A 22488-nucleotide genomic window follows, 5' to 3' on the forward strand; every position below is an offset into this window, starting at 1 on the left:
ATAGATGTCTCAGAAACTCATGTAGCGATACAGCTTTAAGAGAAGACTAATGCATGTTTTAGTTACCACGAAAAATTACAGAAATTACAAGTAAAATAGGAGTAGAAAAGGAAAGAGGCTGTGTTGTAGATATGACCAGGTGAGCAAATTAATGGATGTGTCTACGCGTGTGTACATTGAAGGGAGTTAAGCCATGAGTTTGTCTTTACGTGCCATTAATGTAAAGAAGAAATCTTTCCCATTTCGAGTAATACTGTTCTAACACGCCCCCAGCAGAGAGAGTGATACCCGTTCATATGCCGCCACCCTAGCAAGCAGATTGTGCCAGTCAGTGACTGATGGTGCGTGGGCTGCCTTCCACTGTTGGAGGAGCAGTCTCCTACCCAGCATAATAATGGTTCAGTATTGGGGGAACTGTGTGTTTCAGGATGGGCCAGTATAAACTAGTGCAGAACTGACGTCCAGCAGTCCCGTACTTTGGGGCAACGCCATAGAACGTGAGTCAATGTTGCCAGGGCGCTTCCAGCACCCATGGTCACCTTGAAAGTTTAGGCTGTTACAATCTAGAAGGCATCCAATACATTTGATTAATAATCTTAAATTAAATTATCCAAGTGCGAATATCACGTGACATTTAACATATACTGACTCATTCTTTTCATGTAAGTGTAAATCCAAAATCTGTTTCCCATACATACATAATTTTCAGGGACCTGGTAGTGCTCTGTTTTTGTAATAGCATAGAGTATTAAAGTGACCCCTGCTGTAGCTCTAGATAGGGAAAGAAGAGCCAGAGTTTTAAAAATTGATTCCAGTAAATGTTCGCACAGTGCCAATATTGTTGTTGTGCAACTTAAATTTGGCATGTAAGTTGTCAAATTTGAGGTCAGTAAACACTGTAATACCTTTCTACACCCATTCCTTCCAATAGAAGGAGGTTTTGCCAACAGATAGGCCGGGATTGTACCATATGCTGTAGGTCATATTCAGGAATGGGTCAAAACTGAGGATCTTTGCAGTCTTCTTCCAAACTACCTTAAGGCATGACAGTAAGGGATGAGACTAAACACATGGGGGCAAAGATAGGCCACCAAGGGAAGAGCAGGACACGCATGTGTGTCTTCACTGAACCATGGGGGTGCCCTCTCTGGAGGGACAGACCACTGTGCCAAGTGCCGGCAAAAGACATAATGGTACAGGAGCAGGTTTGGTATCCCAAAGCCTCTCTAATGATGGAATATTGGAGTTTTTTAAAGGTGCATCCTAGCTCGTTTATCACTCTAAAGAAATAGGACTCACAGCTGATTAAACCTGTGGAAACACTTAACTGTGTGAACTGTGTGGCAGTGATTGCAAAATATAGTTGAACTTGGGGACTACATTCATTTGTAATACATTAGCCTTTGACCACAAAGAGAGATGAAGGGGTTCCCATCTTTCTCTGTCTAGTTTAAACTCCTCAAGTACAGGTTCCATATTTACCTTTATAATGTCTGACAGGCTGGGTAGAAATAGAACCCCAAGATATCCCATGCCCTTATCCAAGTTCCCTGTTTGGAATAAGGTTACGGGATCGTATGCTGTTAGAGAAAGAACCTCTCATTTAAACCAATCCATTTTGTATCCCAATAATCTAAAATATATTGTTGTATTATATTGCATTATATTGTTGTATTTTATTCTATTGTATTTTTATTGTATTTAAATGTACCTGGCTGCTATGACGACCCAATTTCCCAATATCTATCTATGAGCATGTATTTTCAAAAACACTTGATTTATTACTTTATTACCTAATACATATAATTAAGTAACTGGTCAATATTTTACTTCCGCAGAAAAGTTTTCAAATATGTTCTTGCCTTTGGTGTTTATTGTTCAAAGAGAAACCCGCAGAACAATTATTTCCCCTGTGAAGAATGAGTAAAGAGGATATGAGAAGGAAATTATTCAAATGACGCTGTGCATTGTTATTAGGCTCGTAAATTTCAATTTACACACTCATTCTGGCTTCACAAAGGTTTTTTCATAGCAGTGAGCTGCTTTATTATTAGGGCAGGATTTATTAAGCAGAAAGAACGAATGAAGGGAGAAAAAAGGTCCACAGTTGAGGTTTGAATGATTAAACCTCAAGCTGCTTCGCTGTCTCCCACAGCTATGGAGGAAAAGTAGTCTTGTTAGTAATAACAAATGAGTTCATCGAGGTACCCAACTAAAAACAAGATTTAAAAATGTATATGAAGGACTTTTGATTAAAATATTTTTGCATTAGACTGGAATTCATAGTATCCATTTGTATCTTTTATTCTGCTGTATTTTGTGTATTTAAGTAACATTTTCTATGGCTTTATAGTATGTACACTGCACATGCCTTAAAACTATATATATAATATTCACTCAAAGACATTTGAGGGTGCATCAATATATGTCTAAAAAATTGGTATATAAATTATAAAGCTACTGTAATGAAATATTTACTTTTATTTCAGAAAAAAAAGTTACAGGCTTCTTTGGCTGGAAACCCTGTACAGTGGAAAAATGTTGCCAGGGTAGAGATTTCTCCACTACTGGTGTGGGAACAATATTGCAATTTATATCTTTATCTCCCAGTCTGTCATGTCCAGACAGCTCACTGAATAAACCAAATTTATCTCAGAAAGTGCAGTGTTTTCATTCTCTACCGCATGTATCAAATAAAACCTTCCCAAAGTAAAACAATCCCTCCAGCTGTACCAGATATGTGAGTGTCACAACCATCTACCAGCACATAAGCATAATAACATATATTTATGGACCAGATAAATTAAATTCTACACAAAAGCATGTTGTGGGTCTGTGAAAGCAAACCACTATAATGCATTTCAAAAACATGCATGTTTAGAATATGGCTGATTGCCAGCAACAAAACCATTACAAAAAAGTGTCTATGTCAAGGACCACCCACCTCAGCAGGCTGGTTCGATGTGATGCATGACATCTTTGTGATGGAAAGATTAACATTTGCTTTGAGGCTGGAGGCAGATATATTTGATAAATGTTGGAAAGGATGGATTGAGTTCACCCACTGAACAGATTTCAGATAAAACATTAATTAATTGTATTATAACCCCCCCCCCGTTTTCGTCTATGGACATAATCTTCCAGTTTTCTGTCTGATTATTCATTTAGTTTTCTTTAAAAAAAAAAATTTTTAAATTGTAAAAGGTAACATGCATGTAACATTGGTGCATTGTGAATTTCAACTTAAATCAAAGGAAAAAAATGTCAGGTGATTCAGGCATGGAGATTTGACAACTTGAAAATAAATGCAAAAAAGCTAATTCAGAAGTTTGTTTGCATAGATTGTTCTTCTAATGTAATAAAATCGAAACTTTAAAGGGAGTGTGATCTGCAGTGTTGCAATCCCTAAACTCACAGTTACAGTATATTAGATATAAATATTCAGACACCACAGCTTTCTATTGAACAGGCCTTCGTAGGTTTTGTGCAAATACAATGCATTTAACTAACTATTACACCATTTACAGCCACCAGGAGCCTGAACTTTAATTCACTCTAATTTGTATTTCAAGGGTTAAATTGTCACATGGAACATTATTGGGCCTTTGATAAAAACAAAAACATGTGATAGAACAGTATGTGATGTATTGACATGTAGTGTCCATAAGGTCCAAAATTTACTTTTAAAATGTAACATTCACCAGCCAGAAATATTGTTTACCAGCCATAGCACTACATCATGGTTTTGAGCTTCATATTTTAGCCATGATCTTGGGACTCCTGCATTATTCAGACGCCACCTCTCACAAAACTCTGACCTCCATGACTTTTCTCTACGCCTCTACCTCTATGTTTTCTTAGTGGTGGTCAGGAATGTGACAAAGCTATGTGTTGCAGCAAACACATAGACAGACACTGTGTGGAAAGCGCAAAGTAACTGCTTCGATGTAATTCACTGACCTCATGACAGGTACAGTGGACAGTGAGGGTCACATTAGTCTCAGCTGGTACACATAAAAAGCACAGCAATGTAAACCTGGACCTACACTGTGATTTAAATTATTTACCGGCCATCTGGCTGGTGACCCCAATTTATTTTCCAGCCAAACACAAAAATTTACCGACATTTGGCGCTTGGCGGGTGTTCATTTTTCACCTTGAGTGTACATGTGGTGTAATGGGACATCAAATTATGACATTTGGACATTTTAAGGCATTTGAGGCAACTCTGTCATTCCATATGTGACAGTCAGAATACCTCAAACAATCTGAGTCAAAACATTTGTGCAGTGTTGTATTAAACCATTATGACTGATCACAACCAGATGATCCTGTGTAACAACACACACGCTCTATAACTATTATATACCTTGACAGCTCAAACACAGCTTCCTCACTCTGGTGAGGAGCGGTGCACATGTTTGCAGTAAAGGATAAAACACTAGTGTAACTGTGAGCTGAACGCTCTCTTGTCCTGTGGGTGCCTCATTAGTGGTGTGAGTCATCGTCGGCACAGAAATCGAGTGAATGCAAATGAGATATGATGGAAGGCATCTCCCCGGGTGGCACAGCCCGTGCACACCTCCAGTGACTACTGTGCTATAAATCATCCTTGTGTCAATGCCTCAGTGTTCATCATCAGAACTCCCATTAGACTCCTGAACCTGTGCAGCCCGAGTCATAAACCTTGGATTAGAAAAAGAACACACAAGAGTGTCATGTGGCAACAATATACACAGTGACTCACAGAGAAGTCGAGAAGTGAGGGTAGTAGTAAGAAAATGTTTTGTAGCCTCTGTTTTTCTGGCTCTGGCTCTATGAGTATTTTAAGTTACCCTTGAGGAGCTCAGATCCATTCAATAAAACTGGGCTTGCTGAGAGGGCAAAGGGACTGCTTTAACACTGAATAGGGTTTATTCAATTCGAATCAACTGCTTTCCTGTCCAAAATCCAAAGAGATCATGTTTGATTAGCTGTGTGAAATCATTATTGATTTTTGTTTGTTGGAGCACAAAGCCATTTGTGTGTGTGAGTACAGTATGTGTGGCTGCCTGTGCTCTGGGAATGCACGATAAAATATGTGTACAGTAGCAAATCTATGTTCATTTTACTTTCTAATTACATCTTTATTTTCCATTTGGCAGTCAGCCCGAGCTACATTATCAGTCATATTGTTTTTTTCCACATAGCTACAGTTGTTCCAGCAGTATGGTCTGTAGGAGGAGGTGTGCTTGACCTGAACACGTGACGGAGCTCCCTGCAGACCAGAGGTCACCAGGATCAACACCAGTGCATTAATCTGGGCGTAAAATTAATAGATTAATGGGCGGGTGATGCCAAATTGTCACCCGGGCGGCGCTGTCTTCAATTATCATCATTAGCGGGGGCTGGAATGAGCTAAATAGTGATCAGCAAAATGGATAGATCTTGTCTCCGCTTGTCTTTTAAAACGGGTTCTGCATGTAACATGATTGAGTAATGGCATAAGATAAAAGATGGATGAAAAGGTGCCAATAAACGGAAAGCCAGATAGGGTTCACAAATCTGAAGGAAGGATATTTTACTGTGGCAGAAAACCTCTCAGCTCTGCACATTTTATTAAGATTGTTCCCTATCACTCACACCAGTTCCATGCTAATGAAAAGTCAAGAGATGACCTTGATTGTGCAGAAGCAAGAACAATCAGGAAGGTTTTTTTCTCTTTTATTCTTGGAAAGGTAGTGTGCCAGTTTCTACATTTTATTATGTGGAATGTAATGAGCGCGCCCACATCTCCATTTCTATTACTTATGTAAAATAATTGTTTAATAAGAATATATACTGTTTTTAATGCCACAAATAATCCTATATATTACCCAGGATGCTGAGGTTCAGGGTGTTTACCATTACCTATAGTGGTCTGTGGGCTGTACCGTTTCCATGGTAATATTCTTCAATATTCTCTTTGCTTGAATGCAGGAGTACTTGTGACTGCAATATGAAGATGAAATACCTCATCATGAATAAATCTTGTTGTACAATGATCTTTTTATCTGAAACACTTTGTACATTTACAAGGGCACTTAGAGTCTGTCATCCACCACTACCCAGCATGCATTATCCCCACAAACAAACAAATAAACAAAGTTAAAATCCCTGGAGATGACAAATGAATGCATGAAGTGTTGCTTTGTAGTATTGGAGAGTAGTTTTACATGTTCCTCCATTGTTTATATGCAAAGGTTGAGTGATAGAAACAAATGAAAGAGTGTCATTGAGGTGTGCAGGGACGCTCTCTTGCTGCTTATCGTCTCTGCGTTGTTCATTTTAGTTCTTCATCCTTCAAACTGTGCCTCAGATCAACCACACACTGACCCCCGCCAGGTTCAGTATATTCTGCAGAGCTGTGAAACCACAAGAGTTTTGTCTTGTCCCCAGCATTACCCAAAGTTTTCCTTGTGGTTGGTTTGAAGTATCTCTGAGGGAGAAGTTTCCTCTGTAGTGGAAAGATTTGAGCTCCCACTGTGTTAACTGTCATTCCACTCCATCAGCACAGTACGACATTATTCAGAAATATTAATATCTACACAACATATGTCTTAATCCCGAAAACTTCCACGTCTCCTGTGGAGAATTATGTATTATTCAGAAATGCAACTGAAATCTTTAAATGACAATCATCAGAAATAACAGAACTCAAAACTAAGATTGTACACCAACATGGAAAATCTGAATGTACAGATCAAATGTTTTCATGTGAGTCAAGAAAAAAGACTGAGATGAATCTTAAGTAATGAGGATTTGGACAATAATGCCTAAAATAAAATAAAATTCCTTTCAAAATAAGAAGAATGGAGTGAAACATTTGAATTGAATATTGTCTATATTATGCATGAGCTGAGGCCTTGTGCCCTTTGAGTGAGCTGCACTGTCAGAATTAACAATGAGGGCTAAACTCAAGCTAACTGAGTGTTGAAAGGGTCTGATGATTTGTGATGAATTTTAAAGAACCATCCACTCGCCCACACAGTCACGCAGAAGAAGGCAAGAAAAAAAAGGCAATATAATTTTACACTCCTGCAAGTCAAGTCAGATGAAGTCCAGTAAAATGACTCATAGCAAACATGCAAGAGAACAACAAGAGAGAACAGTCATATGAAATGTGACCAACTGCATCCCAAAGTGAGCAAAACTGGTGCCCAAAAATTAATTATTATTAAGTTGACAGTGATACAGCAACAGATATTTTAAAAAAAAACCAAATATATGGCTAATCAAATTCAGCTGGAGCCAACGATCACCCTCGTTACATCCCAATTTTGCCTGTCAAGCTTTGGATTTCTCTGTATGTTGATGCATGGGTTTGTAGAATGGGAGCTCTACTCTACATTTAAACAGATAACAGACTTTTTGGCTACCTGGGGATAGCAGAAACAAGGTGTGAACACAATAGAAATCGCCATCACCTTTCAATATGCAAAGCTAATGTGGCAAAAAAAGCTTCCAATTACTACCCAACCGCTCTACCTCCTGAGCCATGCCATCCCTGTGATGAATAAAGAGTGGCTTATGTACACATCCATCAGTTAAGTAGCAACATTATGCTTCATTTAGGTTTTTTTTTTCTTCTGTCCAGCTGATGAATGTCCAACATTTGCTCTCTTTTAGCTCTGTTTTTGGTCTCTACCAATTCTTGATGCCGACAACAAGTACTTCTGTTTAGATTTAGTTTAGTTTTTTGCTTAGTTAGTTTATTTCAGTCATTGTCAGCTTATACAACTTAAGTACTCATGTAAATAAATAGTCCTTAATTTTTGTAAAATCATTGACAACCATCCATTATTACATTGCTTCAGAATTGTTCATCTGTATAATATTCACAGTTGGAGTTGATTCTCAGGATTATTGTTCTTCTGAATTTCATACATTTTCTTCCCTGTAAAGTAAAAGTTTTCTAGTTCAGCTTTTCGTTGTTCTCCTGTCCAGGTGTTCAAATAATTCCACATACAGTTCATAAAACTGTCAGCTGCTGGGGCACCTGGATAGCTCATCCGGTACAGCTGGCGCCCCATGTACCAAGGCTGAGTCCTTGCTGCAGTGTCTATCTTCACCTGTCCCATCCAATAAAGGGAAAAAGCCCAAAAAACTATATATTTGTTTTAAAAAGTGTCAGCTGCTGTTCATCAACATCACTGTCTAGTGATGACTCTTGTTCCACAGGACAAAAATTGTCATTATCCATACTGATCTAGATCTTTTAGCTCTCTTACCATACCAAAAACCTTTGCGATTTCAGGAGTTTCTTGTCCCAGTGGCTTGTATTTTGTTTTGATGCATGCCTGCCTGGCATTATTTTTGGTAAGGTGTTCATTCAGATACAGTCCCATCCCAGTCAGCTTCCTAGCCTGTCTTAATTGCTCAGTCTTGCTCTTTCGATTCACATAAGAGACCATAATTGCCTGCTTTACTCTGCTGTCCTTTCGGTGAAGTGTATGACAAGCATATGCATCCTTACATTTGTCTGTGACTGACGCCGCACGATTTGGTGCTTGATCCCCTGTCCGATTATAATCAAGTCTTCAATTTATGTGTATTGTTCCATGTCATCATATCTTTTCTCCAAGTCTTCTATCTTGTTATATTTTTCTTTAAAAGGACTTGAATGTGTTTCACCTCATCCTCGTTTGTTGTTTGGCGGCTTTACTGAAGTCCTTGGACATAAAGATCAAGGATTTCCTGATTTCCTTCACTTCTGCCTCGATCACCTTTAGTTTTCGCCTTTTGTCATTGGTTGCAGATTTTTTTTTGTTTCGAGCAAGGGTTTCTTTGAAGATACAACATTTTAGATCTGCTTTCCCTCTAAATTATTTTTTTGTGCAGTCCAGGGAATATCAGTCAAAATGGTATTAACACGTGTTGTGTCTAAATCATATTTTTTTATTGTGCAGTCAAGATACAATCAATCAAACTGGTGCTGGTTTATTAATTTTAAAATTTGCTCTTATTTCTTAATACTTTATCTGGCTCTCATCCTGCTAAATGCTCCACAATGTTCACCAGCTTGTCACTAACTGTATCTGTCTGCAGTTATTTATGTCCATGTTATGACCATTTTTACAGGACTCTTTAATAAACGTCAGCTGGAAATATTCAAGTCTGCACCAGATGTTTTCAACCAACCTGGGTTGTGTGAAAGCGGAAAGCTTGACCATACAACCATATAGAAACGCATAATTAGGTAGCGGGCGAATGGTTAAGGGAACAAACTGGTCAAAATAAAATAAAATGCATATGTACTGTCAATCCAGCTGTTTATATCCCCATTAAAAACTGGGTCATCAAATTGATTCACACTTTCCACCATTTAATTATGTATCAGTGCTAATTTCTGATTTAGCTATGCATCAGTTATTTTGCCAATTATAAATCCTTCTTTTTTGATTCTACTTATTGATGAATTAATTTACTTATTTTATAGTCTTAATTGCATCTTACTTAATTCATTGCTTTCTAATAATCTCTGCTTCTCTGAGCCCTCGATAAGATACAGTCCACGATTGAGTCGGCCCCTGGGATTCTGCAGAAGCGGAGAGATAAACATGTTTATCATGCATACCCCGTATATATGTATAGTACATGTGACACACAACCACATGCGGGTAATCACTAGCAATCACTGCCATTTTTCTTCAATTACTTTGTACAACAATAGCAGTGCTTGAAAAATCAAACTGTATATCCTACACATATCCTACAGAGGTAAACCTATGTGCTGCTGTGTATTGGAATTCCAGCATAGAGCATTGATTTTCTGAATGCTGGAGGTTGAGCTTATGGAGGTTAAATACACAATATATTGAGAGGCTCTCCCTAAAACTAGAAGTACTGCTTCTGCAGACAAAAGAACTTAGTGTAAACTCACGAAAATCTGTTTGAGATTGCTGTAAAGCACAGTACTACATCCAGGCACATATTCTAAAGCCCCTAATGGAAATTATTATATGAGAAAATGTTTTTTTCAATGCGCAAGAATTTCCATCATCAACAGATAACGTGTTTATCAAATCTTACCACAGTGGGGTGCTTATGTTTCCTCTGTGGACAGGTGCATTGCCTTAAGCTGTAAACTCCTCCCTGAGAGAGAACAGCAGAAAATAAATCAAACATTCATATGCAAGTAGTCTCCGCTGTTAGGCTGCCGTTTGTATTCTTCTCCCTCGTTGGCTGGCCTTTCTCTCGTGAATATCAACAGGATGTGTTGACTCTGCATGGCTGGGATGCGGTGTTGAATCAGAGCTGTGGTTTCAGGCATAGCAACAGGAGGAACAGGAGGGGTCCTGAAGGAACAGGCTGCAGTCTATTTTGGGTCTTTTTGTTTAACCCAATTATGGTGCCAGTGTGTGCTTACTGAACCAGCACCAGTCAGGTGATGCGTCTCCTTTGAAAAGTGGGACAACAACGTTATGGACATGGAAATGTAAAGCAGCCAAAACAATGGCGGACTGTTTTATACGTTGAGACAAGGAGAAAATGAATTACACAGAGGGCGACATCTCCTCGTGGAGTGTGGTGAATGAAAAGGGAGGTTCAGGTTAACATACAATAACAGCTTAGGTGTGACCTTGGCGGCTATTGTCCGTGTCACTGCTTCCATCTGCCAAACAATCCCAGAGCAAAATAGACAAATCACATTTTTAGCTGGATGGCTTTCCACATCTTCATCTATTTCAAAATAAAGGTACACCCAAAGATCAGCTTTCAGTGGAGCCCTAAAGCCTGGTTGCAGTGACAATAAAAGCATAACACTGGTAAATAAACGAAGACACAGCAGCGCCACCTGAGGCCCTGTTGTCTGAAATCAGTGAGAGTTTCAATTTGGAGAGTTTTTCTTTGCAAGTAAATGAGGTAATCATTTGTGAGAAGTCACTGGAGAGGAAAAATATGAAAACCTGGCTGCTTGTGGGAGGCACGGCTTTGAAAAGAATCCCATCCATGAGCTGCTCTGTTTAACTGCACTGATGCGCTTTTCCCTCAGCATCCGCCCTCCAGCCATCCACCTGAGAAAGCACTTTAGAAGCTACTGAAGTAGGGCAGATGACAGTTTTGCCTGTGTTACTGTTTTGTCAGTTCTACCGTATGGTATCATCTTCAGCCCCAATGCCGCTCTCAGATCTCAGGTATGAATCATAGCGTCATCTGAATGCATTTCATCATTCACTTCCACTGGCAGACTCCCACAGCACTTCACTACTCCTGTGTGGCATAGATTTTGTTAATTTAATCTCACATCATCTTAATTTAATATCAAGGAGACAGGAAGGCCGCCTGTGTAATTAAGTGATACATTAACCCACATTATTGAGATGAAGTCAGTGTGTTTGTGTGTGTGCTCCTGCTTTCATATATGTAGCCTATATATATATATATACATATCTGTATTTTAATTTCCACACACAGCCACTGATCTACCATCACTGCTACACCTCTAATAATTATGATATTATTACTGAACACCAACATTTCAACACAAATGCCTGATATGATACTAATCATGCAACCATAGCTACAGAAAAGAGCCAAACTCTCGTTACTACCGAGTTGTGTAATCTGTTGAGACATGGGATTGTTGGGAGTATTCACTGTGTGTGTCGGTGAAGTGAAAAGCGGATTCCTGCTGTCTCCATGGTGTGGGCAAACGTGTCGATGCCACGGACTTGGTGTCACCGTACCTCCGGGAAATCATTATTGTTCCAGGTAACGGTGAGTGATGCAGGAAGACTGGAGCACAGCAGATGTGGGGACTTGTTAGGAACTTTATTTTCCATTGTACCCTTCAACAGACATCACTCTTAATTAGGTCTCCATGGATAACTCTAGGCATCTGGACTTTTTGCTCATGAACGGACTGAATGATGTCCTTTTGTGCTCTCATTGTCACACGCACATACACATGCACACACTCCTCCTCCACTTTATTTCAAGCTTGTTTAAGTTACATTACACCAATGGCAGATATCTGGGGAGGCTGTTAGAGCTATCACTCCATCTAGTGGCTGGTTTAACTCGCATGAGAAATTGGGGCTCTGCATTGCACACACTGCAGCAGCAGCATGACTGTAGTGCCCCCTGTGAGCTTTTTGTTCCACATGCATGCACACGGCCCGAGTGCTTCTCCAGAGCTACATCTCTGTTTAACCACGGTGATCCATCAGTCACCTCAGTGTCCAGTCAATCCACTTCTTTGCCTAACTATTCATTTATGCATTGACTCACATCGTCCAAACATGTCATTGATTCCTCCGTATACAGTTTATATGCTCTCATTGGTCTGACCAGACACAATATGTAAAAATCAATAGAGCCTTGAAGAGCTCAGTAGACGTTGTGCTGGGGCTGTTTATCCGGCCGCAGTCTGATCGGATACAGAGAACATGCACATAAAGAAACAAACACTAGACCCATTTGTTATAAATAACGGTTCCCACAAAAAGGTCTATTTTAAAGCTGCACTAATAAAACACTTTATATTAAAAATGTCTCAAGTTAATAAGTGCAATATGAAAGGTGTCTCTCGTAGTGATAAACCAAAAACAATTGTCACCCAACTCTGCAGTTCTCCTCAGCTCTGTTCGATGGAGGTTTTTTCATCTTTCAGCCCATTTTGTTGATTTTACAGCCCACAACCAATATTTTTTGGTTCACTATCACCACTCTCACCAGCCTTTTTTTCATACACTGCAGTGAGCTGTTTTTGGCAAAAAAAATATCTGATAAACCCCAGCTGCCCAGCATCAAACAGCTGACACATAAAGTTAGGGACTAGCTGGCGAACATAATGGAACATTTATCGGCTAAAGAGCCAGATATTTTTCCTCAGGAGTTGGTGGAGAGCAAAACAAATGAATGCTAAAATGAATGCTAATGTTGCTCCATCTCTGCTGGATGTGTAAATAGGAAGCTATTTGCTAGTATGTTCATATATGTTAGCAGTGTGTGTATTTCCCCCAGGTGGCTTGCTTTTTTTTTTTTTTTATAACTTTATTTTAGTTTTGCATTTATAGAGACATACATACACTCACATGTACACAGATATTGAACTTACATAAACATTACCCCACATAGTGCTCACCCTATAACCCTCCCTTCCTCCCCTGGGACCAAGAGTGCACTCAGTAAGACAAAAAAGACAAACGCAAATTAAAAAATAAATAATTAAATAATACCACAAAACAGAAAGAAATGTAATGCAGGTAGTATATGGTAGGTAGTAGGTACAAAATATACAGAGACATTAGTTGTGGGGTATGGAAGCAATGAGCTAAATAGAACAACATCAATCAGGTAGCATCATAGAGTCAGTACCCTTACATATTCAATAAATGGAGACCCCAAGTGGCTTGGTCCTAGCTGGTAGTTAAACTACATTCATATTTGCATAATGATTCAAGTAGTCAAGTTATTTTTTTGTCTTTCTTTGTAAACTTTACTGAAATTATTGCTGGATTGTCAGCTCATCTGTGTATAATATTTGGCTTTAGTTTTAAATATTTTGATCATTATTGATTGTTGCGATTTAGTAACAAATGTTCAGAGAAGTTGTTGCATGCTATTTTAGAAGTTATGTGGCTAAATGAGTAATCCTGCTAGGTGCAACACTTCCACCTGGACTCTTTCTACTTTCTGGAAGAAAGGTTTCTGACTGATGGACCTTGTATACAAAACCAAAGCTGACATATCTTGCACTTTCCCATGAATAGTGGGTTATTTAAATTATTATTATTATTATTATTATGGTTTATGATGTTTTTTATGTATTATATTTGGTTATAATTTAGTATCATATGTACATTGGCAACCTGATCTTCTTTTTTTAACCAAGTAGTTTCAGCTACTTTTTCTTAGTAGCTTTTGTTAATCAAACCAGATTCTCTCTAGAGAAGCTTTGCTGTAGTTCAACTTCCTCAGTGTGAAGTAATTGGTAGCTTGCAAAGCTATATACTTTCAAAAACGTTTCCCAGCACTGAAAGTTGTTTCATTTTGGTAGAAAATGTTGCTTGACCCTAATTGACCTTACTGATTATTTTCATTCAGGCAGATACTTTTTAATAACATTTTCACTGTGTATATATATATACTATATTGAATATCTTCATCATTATATTAAAAAGACCCAATTAATTTTTCATCTGTTTTATTTACATTTCAAACATTTGAAGCAAACTGCAGGAATTAAAATTGAACATTCAAACATGTGCACCATCAGTACCATAAAAAAACTAAACAAATGTGGAATGAATAAAGACGTTTTTTAGATTCACATTGCAGTAAAGTAAAACATTTAACATGATTAAGTGAGAGTAAGTATGTTCAAAATAAATATAATAAATCAATGAAATTTAGACATGGAATGTTTTTTAGATGTACCACTGAGGTAGGTGTTTAAGAAAAAATCATCAATTTCTCGCTGACTGATGCTGTTTTCTTCATAACAGCATGAAAGCATTAATGGCACACTGAGAAACAAATGAGACACTATGAACAAATAAGAAATGGAAATATTCTTTTTCAGCAAACTGATCTTCCGCACATGTTAGTTCAAGGCACCTAAAACGATATGTTTACAAATGGCTCTTTGTTATAAGGAATGATTGATGTGTTAAAGCTCATCAAGGTATCTCTTAAATCTAGGTAATATTCCTTTAAATCAGCATGCCTTCTCATTTATAAAATTCTTGTGGCAACGACATTGATAAAGTGCTCAATAGTAAACTGTGGTCACTCAGCGTTAGAAGAAAAATATACCTCCACTTCATCGTGTAAGTGTTGTCTGACACATTTTTAAAAAGTACCTTTTACATAAATTGAAGACATCAGCAAAACATGAAACACAGTTGACAGCAGTGTTGAGAAATGAAGACAAAGCTGCGGTCTTCATCTACTTTAGATTCTTCTCTACATTCAGAGTTAAGTCATGTGGGGGAAACAGTGTCTTCGCAAAGATGTCCTTTAAATGTCTTTGCTCACATTCTTCTTTGAATCCAGTGAAGGAAGATTGCCCTGACAATATGTCATACAAGTGGTAGTGCAGTAAGTCACAGACTTATTTCAGTACAGGTTTTCCTCAGCAAGTCCATCTGAAAGGAGACAAAAAAAAACATTAGTCAAATGTAACTTCAGTATCTGTAGCCTGCACTGCATATATATTAGTGGAAATTAATTTGCTCAGTGGCAGTATTGTTTGGTAGAAATTACCTTGCTGAAGGCCACTCTGCATATAGTGGTTGAGTTGATGCAACCCAGTGTTTTGGTCATGGTGTCCCAACTGCAAACTGAAGGGATCCCTGACAGTGAACTGCTCTGCAGGCAGTGGGTCCTCCGGGATGGTTGTCGAGATACTGAGGGGCTCCTGCTCCAACTGATGGGACCCGCTCCTGCTGTGCAACAAGCCCTGCTGGTAGTTGTATGGTACAACACCGGAGTCGGACATGCAGCTTTTCCTTGTGACCATGTCAAGGTCTTTCAGGATGCTGTCGAACACGACGTCGTCAAGGACCGGGTTGCGCTTAGAAGAAAGGACGGAGGACAGAGGAGGGTGACTGGTTGGCCAGTCACAGGCTGAGGGTAGGGTGTTAGTGGCTGCAGGTTGGGCCACATTTTGAAGCGGGTTCAGGGTGTGATAAATGGAAAAGCTGCTGGCCAGGGAGGAGATCTGCTGAGCCAGAATACTGATCTCTGCCTGTTCCCTCTCATTGTAATTGGTAGACTCTGTGGATGTGGGAGATTGGTTGGGGGTAAGAAGAGTGGAGAGTATGGGCAACAATTGGGGAACATGATGTGCTTGGACAAGGCTGCCCCCTTGTGGCTGCTCGAGAAGGCTGAAGTCGTCTTGATGCAGAGCACAGTCCACTGGGCTCTCACACATGTCGGACACAGACAGGCAGTCTGGAACTAATCGAGCATCGGATGTACAGGCTTGGAAATCATAGGTCGGAGATGAGGAAGAGAGAGGAGAGCGAGCACTGAGTGCGCCGAAGGCTGCCTGGTCAATGGTTTGTTCAGCGGCCGGAGGTAGGGAGCTGGAAGGTGATTGGTGACAGGTGAGCTCCGCCTCTGGGTAGGAGTAATAGGAGGGAGAGCCCTCAGGGGAGGAGAGCAGCTGATCCGTATATCCATGCACATCCATCAGGAGGTCATGGCTGAGCTCCTCCTGTTTCAGAGGGGAGCTGGAGGAGGCTGGGCTGTAGGGAGGGGTGAATAGAACGGGGCTGTCACCCAGGGGAACAGGTGAGCTATCACCTTGGGATGAGAAGCACGCCATATAGTATATTTCTTGCTCTGACTCCCTCCTAGCTCTGGCACCTGACGGCTCCTCACTTTGGCTGTTAGACGTCCTCTGCCTTTTAAAGCATTTATTGCTGTTGTAGCTCTGAGTGGGGGGCGCCCGTTGAGCTGCAAAATTGCAGGAATTTGCCAGAGATGATGGTCTAAAGGCATCACAGCTGATTTTGTTCTGAAGAAATCTGGCCTCGGTTTCACTACAAGAGCAAAACAAAGTATTCAGTCAGTGTCTGCGGCTTGAAAAGCGTTTACACTGTCAGCTCAGTTCTGCTGGAAAAGTGAAATTTGTCATACCTGATGATGAAGTTTGTGCAGCTCATGCCCTGGCAGTCCTTATTGCCTTGAATGTAGACCCAGGCCCATGACAGATCCTTGCACTGGAGTCTGAGCACCATCTCTACCTGGAAGCCTTCATCTGTCTGCACTGGACGGGACAGGGAAGAAACATACATGGTTATTTCTAAATCTCTAAATGTGTCACTGTAAACCTGCAAAATCAGCACATAACTAAATAGAAATTAAAATCCTCTTTCTTGTTCTCAGGATTTTTAGTTTTGTGTTTGGAACTTTAACTTGTTAATCATTGCAATAGACTGTATATGTATTCAACCAGTTTTCCTGCAATGGATCGCATACTTACTTAAACTTCTATGAGAATCTGCACTCGAGGAAAGATCTTCAGGGTGGACGAGACTGTACCACGACCGGCCAGTCATTTCTTCTGCCGAATAGCCCAAAAAATATAAAACACTGAAAAAGAATGAGATAAAAATGTTTAAACATGTGTAACCAGTACAGGAACATTTTGATTATATCTGTTTAAAGCGGGGGTTTATGAATGTACCTGTCTGACAACTGAGTAAAGGTCATATCCAGTCTGTGGACGCTGTTGAAGCTTTGACAGAAGTGGGACTCAGAGCTCCGCAGGCGGTTGACTGTGGGGGTACAGAGGGCCACAAACAGAGGCTGGTTGGTGGGAGAGACCGAAGAGGAGAACGGACACGGCTCAGGGAAAGACTGGAAGCTCCCTCTGACCATCATGGAACAGCAGCTGCCGTGTTGCAGCTTGAAGGCCTTGGAGGTTTGCAGGCAACATATAAAGCTCCTCTCTGAAGAAAGATAACATGTCAGTTTAGTCTGTCTGTTGTAAGAATGGGGTAGCAATTCTTACTTTACAATTAATTCAATGATTTTCATTTTTAAACAGAAGCCTACTACTACTACGCTCCAGCTACTTCATTACAATTTACAATGTGAGTCACAGGGTCAGATTTTGGGGGGAAATTTTAACACAAAATAGAAAGATGTGGCCTCCATTTTGAGAAGCATAGCACTAAGAATACCAGTAACACGAGGCTAACAATCTCCACAGCTGTATTTTTGATAAATATACAAAATAATCACCGTTTTAAACTGATATCAAAAAGACCGTGAAGTTACCTGATGATGAATTGTTTTCAGTGTCCAGGTTTGATTTAACAATATCAATGTCACTGCGTTCAACCATGTCATAGAGAGTGTCCCCTTGGAGCACATCTATCTGAGAAAAAAAAAAATAATGTTACCATTAAATAAAACAGATTAGTCCAATATGCAGTAAGCTAAACTGTAAAGCACCAAAAGATCTCCACATTGACTGTGTATGTATTGAAGGACTCACCATGGGAAGACCAAGATATTCATCTACATTTTCGGACACATACACCAGCCTCCCCTGAGCTGTAGTGACCAGGATAAAGCCGTGCAGGCCTTGAAGAAAGGCCTCGTAAGGCAGAGAGCTGTGTGATCTCTCATCAGTTTGGAGTCCTTAAAGAGGGAAGAGTGAGTTCAGCTTTGGTTACACTCAGCATGTCGTCTCCGCTTTTATCTTTCATATAGTTTCAGCGGTACTGCAAATGTAGTCTCATTTTGTTTGACAGTGATGCAGGCTGAATGTAGATCAGACGTTCAAACATATTAAAGAATGACTGTAACTGAAGCGTGAAGGCTTACCCTGGAAGAGAACAGACTTCCTGATGTAGGTGCAGATGGCGGCCATGGAGTGCAGGTAGGAGAGACGCTCCTGGTCCTCCTGGGTGATGGGCAACAGAGTGCGCATATTCCTGATCTCATGATTGATGTGGTCCCGCCGGGCTTTGGATGCTCCTTTGGTGGATCTGTGAGAGACCATGGTCACTGAGGTCAGAGGTTCGAAGAGAACTGGAGAAACTAAAGCCGGGGAGCTAAAGTTTTGTCTACTGCCACACTTCAATTAATCTGTCTGAAGACATCCTCTTCCAAGTTGCAAAAGGGGGGAAAAATAAAATAATGACAAATAGAGTAATGAACTGAACTGATCTAGCCTCTCTTTCACAATTCAGCCTGGAGTCTCTTCCCCACGAGCTGAAGCAGACTTTGAATATCAAGGGTTCCTATGGAAACTGCTGATATGAGAGGCTGTCGAGTCTGCAGCAGAAATGAGGGCTCTCAATAGACCTTGTCTGTGTGATCAGTATCTGTCTGGGCCCATCCACAGAGAGCCTGGGGTTTTTATAGCTGCCAGGGCTTCAGCGTGGGCGTCACACACAAAGGGGAGGCTGGGCTTCTGCCGCTCCCTTCATTGCCTTATAAAGTGGGTGTCCTCGGAGTGGGTCGCCCCACGTCACAAGGACACAGAAAGTGCCACAAAAGGAGAATTAGTTTGTATCCCAGCATCTTAACAATAAAGATCAAATTAAATCATATAATTGATAGCTTATGTTTGGGATTTTTACCAAGATAGTAAGACTGTCTATGGATAGAACAGGGGAATTAAACCCCAATTATACCACTTTAAATTCACACACACAACACAAATTCCCACTGGTATTATTCTTTAAGTAATTTATCAAGACTGATGATGTTCTTGTAGGCTGATTCTGCAACAAAGCAACCCGATAGAGGCCAGTCTGTCCCGGCTTGACTTTTTTATAATGTAGTAACAGCATCATTGTGGCTGGATTAGTATGTATCACATACAGTGCTAGTCTGCAGATTGGAGAAAACTGGATTAAGTGCTCCCTGCGGTGCGTGCACTGCAGGCAGCAGAGTTGGGTCTAAATCTTATGAACAGCCATGTGTTGATTCAGCCACTAGAGGACGCGGAGCAGAGAGGAAGAGGAGTGGACACTGACCTGAACCTCCTGTAGAAGGAGCTGCAGTGATCCTCGGGCAGATGAGAGGTGCACGGAGCACTTCTGTGACATTTGCAGGAGTTGCACCAAAGAGTCATTTTGCCGCTGATGTTGCCACCTAAGGTTAAAAAAAAAAAAAACACAGGTATGAGACCCAGGAGGGATGTAATAAGTCCCGGGTAAAAACTGATCAAACAGTTTGGACCTATAACACAGAAAGTAGACCCCCATGTGAGGAGGAACTACCCGGCTTCATCCCCTACCTCTGCAGGATCCAGTCTGGGTGATGAGTGTCAAGCCCTCGAGTACGTCCCTCCTTTTATAAGCTCAAACCCGACGCCTCTCATCCAACTCAGCCGGCAGGGAAGGGAAAAAAAAAAAACTCAAAATGGGATAATGTTACTTGTTGTGACGCGATGACAAACGATCGAGGCGGGTTATATTTAGTGAAATGAGCCCTAAAAATAACCCGTCAGATAGACGCAGGATCCGATTCGGTGAATTAAAGGGGTGTGATGTGTTAATAGAAGAAATCTTCCCGTGCGCATATAGTCCGAAATATGTCCAAATATGATGTTAATTAGATAACATATATAGTAGATAATGTTGATTTTGAAGCCCTTTTATTAGCACCTTATGAAGCTAGAGATAAACACTCATATAACTCATTAGGAGAAAGCTTAAAGTCTTAATAAAGTGTTATTATTGTTCTTCTTCTTCCTGCAGCAGCTTTGAGTCACACGTTATTAGCCCACAAACACACACTGACACTGAGGGACTATTTCCCAGGCTGAGGGCTTAGTTCACACCATGTTTTAAAAAATTGATTTTCACTCAAAACAGCCCTAACTTTTTTACGTTTTAGTGGTAAAGACACCAGTAACCCTCAAGTAGAAGTACTCAAATACTCAATTACAAATAAAAGTTCAGCATTTAATATCCTACTTACATAAAGGAACAAAAGTATTATCCACTAGATGTAAGCTACTAAAAGTATCAAAAGTAAATGTATTTGTATTGCATAAAAATGTCCCATGTGACTGATATGATAAATTACATTATTAATACTGGTACATCTGTGTGTAAGCCGCATTTTGTGGCTGCTTGAGGTGGAGCTGGTTTAGTTACTTTATATACACCTACATACATACATATTGGATCATTTGAACTGTTAAACCAAACAATGTAAGAAGTTTAACTGGTTTAACTGCTTACTACTCAAAAACATTTAAAACATGACATGGTTTACAAACCGTATGTTAGGTATATTTAACAATGTGTTATATTTTATACACTATCAAAAGTAGTAGTAGTAAAAGTAGTAACTAAATCTATTTAGTTAATGTAGTGGAGAAAAAAGTAGCATAAAGTTGAGATACTCAACTAAATAAAGTGCAGGTACCTCAATATTGTACGTTAGCAAAATACTAAGCAGTACAATTACATTTATTGAATGTGTTGTTCTGACCTAATAAAAAACGAATAAGAAAAGTATTGAAGCATTAAATCTTCCCTTTGCCGCAAACTGTGCTTGCACATTTAGTGAAGGTGATACAAAATATAATAAAGCATTATCACCACATCAAATAAGGAAATAACTCGTGTTTTCTATTATGCTTCATGGACTATGCAAAAAAAAAACACAGTATGTCATCTTACATAGTGACTTTAGAGTCAATTATTTCCTGTTAGATCTCTCCTGAACACACACTTTTACATACGTGGAACATAATGACAATCTACTGTATGCAACCATGTTTTACAGCTGAGACCACACACAGAAGTGATGTGTAGTTTTCTGTAAGACTTCTGAAACTGGTGAATAGTTCAAACAGGGCCCGGGGTCTTCAGGACCCCAATCAATACATTAAGGTTAAAATATGCTTTACGGTTTTATACACATTGGAAAAAGTGATGTGTGCTGTATTATCTGCCTTACTCTATCGTACCTTGTGAATAAGTGAAAATAAAATCTATTTTCCTTGTGGAACATTAAATAGAAGCTTTGACACTTATCTGTAATTTATCACTGCATGACTATTACCTTTTTTTTTCCTGATAATGGTTTTGCAGTGAAACAACCTGACGTCAATGTGCCCACTAGGTTGGCTGTAAAAAGCACTGAGACAACCAGCCCCCGTCTCCCCTACACATACAATAGTAAAAGTCAGTAAAAAATAATATCACACAATAATAACATGGAAGGTGAAACACTGTACGAAAAGAGGCATATAACAGTTATTTTTCATTAGGCACTTTGAAAGTTAAACACAACAGCCTGAGCTGACAGCTTCAGAGTCATTATCATTCAAGTCTCAGCAGAAAACCAGCTTGCTGCATCATTGTTTAATTTCTGAACAGACTTCTGAGGCAGTCAGCTATGGCAGTTTATCTTCACAGGGCTTTAACTGCGCGTGTATTAGTCACTCAATTAAACCCCAGTTGGAAGGGAATTAAGCTACAGGTCTGCAAACATGACGCACTGAGGCTGAGAGGCTCGGTCACTCACACAAAATCACTTCCTTTAGCAGATGAATAGATTACAGGCATCACAAAACATGACCAAGGCACACAAGAAACCCTCCATATTTCCGAAAGGCTGCCACTTATCGTAGAGGAGTTACTTTTGGGAGCATGCCTGCATGGATAACTAAAGTTCCCCTGTTTCTCAGTGTTTTGAAATAGTGACTTGTTGCTTTCTTTTCCATCATTTTTGAGTATAAGTTATACAGCTATGTAACTATCCTCTAAGGGCTCGTGCTCCTTTAATGCCTCTTTTCTCAAATCCCCAATTTAGTGGCCTCAGCAACGCTGGGAGCAGAGACCTAGAACTTGAGTGAGGGAATTACACAGGGTTGGGGGGGGACAAGACAAAACAAATCACTCTGAACAAATCCTCAGTTGGATTCTCAAGGGCCAGTGGGAACGTCTGGGTCCTGAAGGGAAATTAGAGAGTCATTTGGGCTGCATTAGCGCCTGCGTTTGTTGGGCTGAGGCAGGCTCCGGGGCCAGACACAGG

General features: G+C 39.9%; 1 protein-coding gene across 1 annotated transcript; it reads right to left on the reverse strand.

Annotated features, from left to right (window-relative positions):
- Positions 1 to 14173: 14173 nt before the first annotated feature.
- npas4l (neuronal PAS domain protein 4 like) lies at positions 14174 to 19819 on the reverse strand. Its single transcript, XM_051378879.1, has 10 exons — positions 19733 to 19819; positions 19470 to 19587; positions 18310 to 18473; positions 17978 to 18123; positions 17758 to 17857; positions 17162 to 17426; positions 16958 to 17067; positions 16612 to 16741; positions 15232 to 16514; positions 14174 to 15113 (listed from the first exon to the last, which is right to left on the reverse strand). The coding sequence occupies exons 2-10, from the start codon at positions 19565 to 19567 to the stop codon at positions 15085 to 15087; spliced, it is 2325 nt and encodes a 774-aa protein (XP_051234839.1). The 5' UTR covers positions 19568 to 19587; positions 19733 to 19819; the 3' UTR covers positions 14174 to 15084.
- Between the last annotated feature and the right edge of the window lie 2669 nt (positions 19820 to 22488).

The sequence above is a fragment of the Dicentrarchus labrax genome, unplaced genomic scaffold (assembly GCF_905237075.1).
Source record: "Dicentrarchus labrax unplaced genomic scaffold, dlabrax2021, whole genome shotgun sequence".
NCBI lineage: Eukaryota > Metazoa > Chordata > Actinopteri > Moronidae > Dicentrarchus > Dicentrarchus labrax.

Excerpts from the sequence above, each read along its gene's own strand:
- npas4l (XM_051378879.1), bottom strand. The coding sequence starts at position 19,567 with ATGACTCTTTGGTGCAACTCCTGCAAATGTCACAGAAGTGCTCCGTGC. Across the intron at positions 16,515-16,611 it reads TGCACAAACTTCATCATCAG|TGAAACCGAGGCCAGATTTC; the intron begins GTATGACAAATT and ends TTGCTCTTGTAG. Across the intron at positions 15,114-15,231 it reads GCAGAGTGGCCTTCAGCAAG|ATGGACTTGCTGAGGAAAAC; the intron begins GTAATTTCTACC and ends GTCTCCTTTCAG.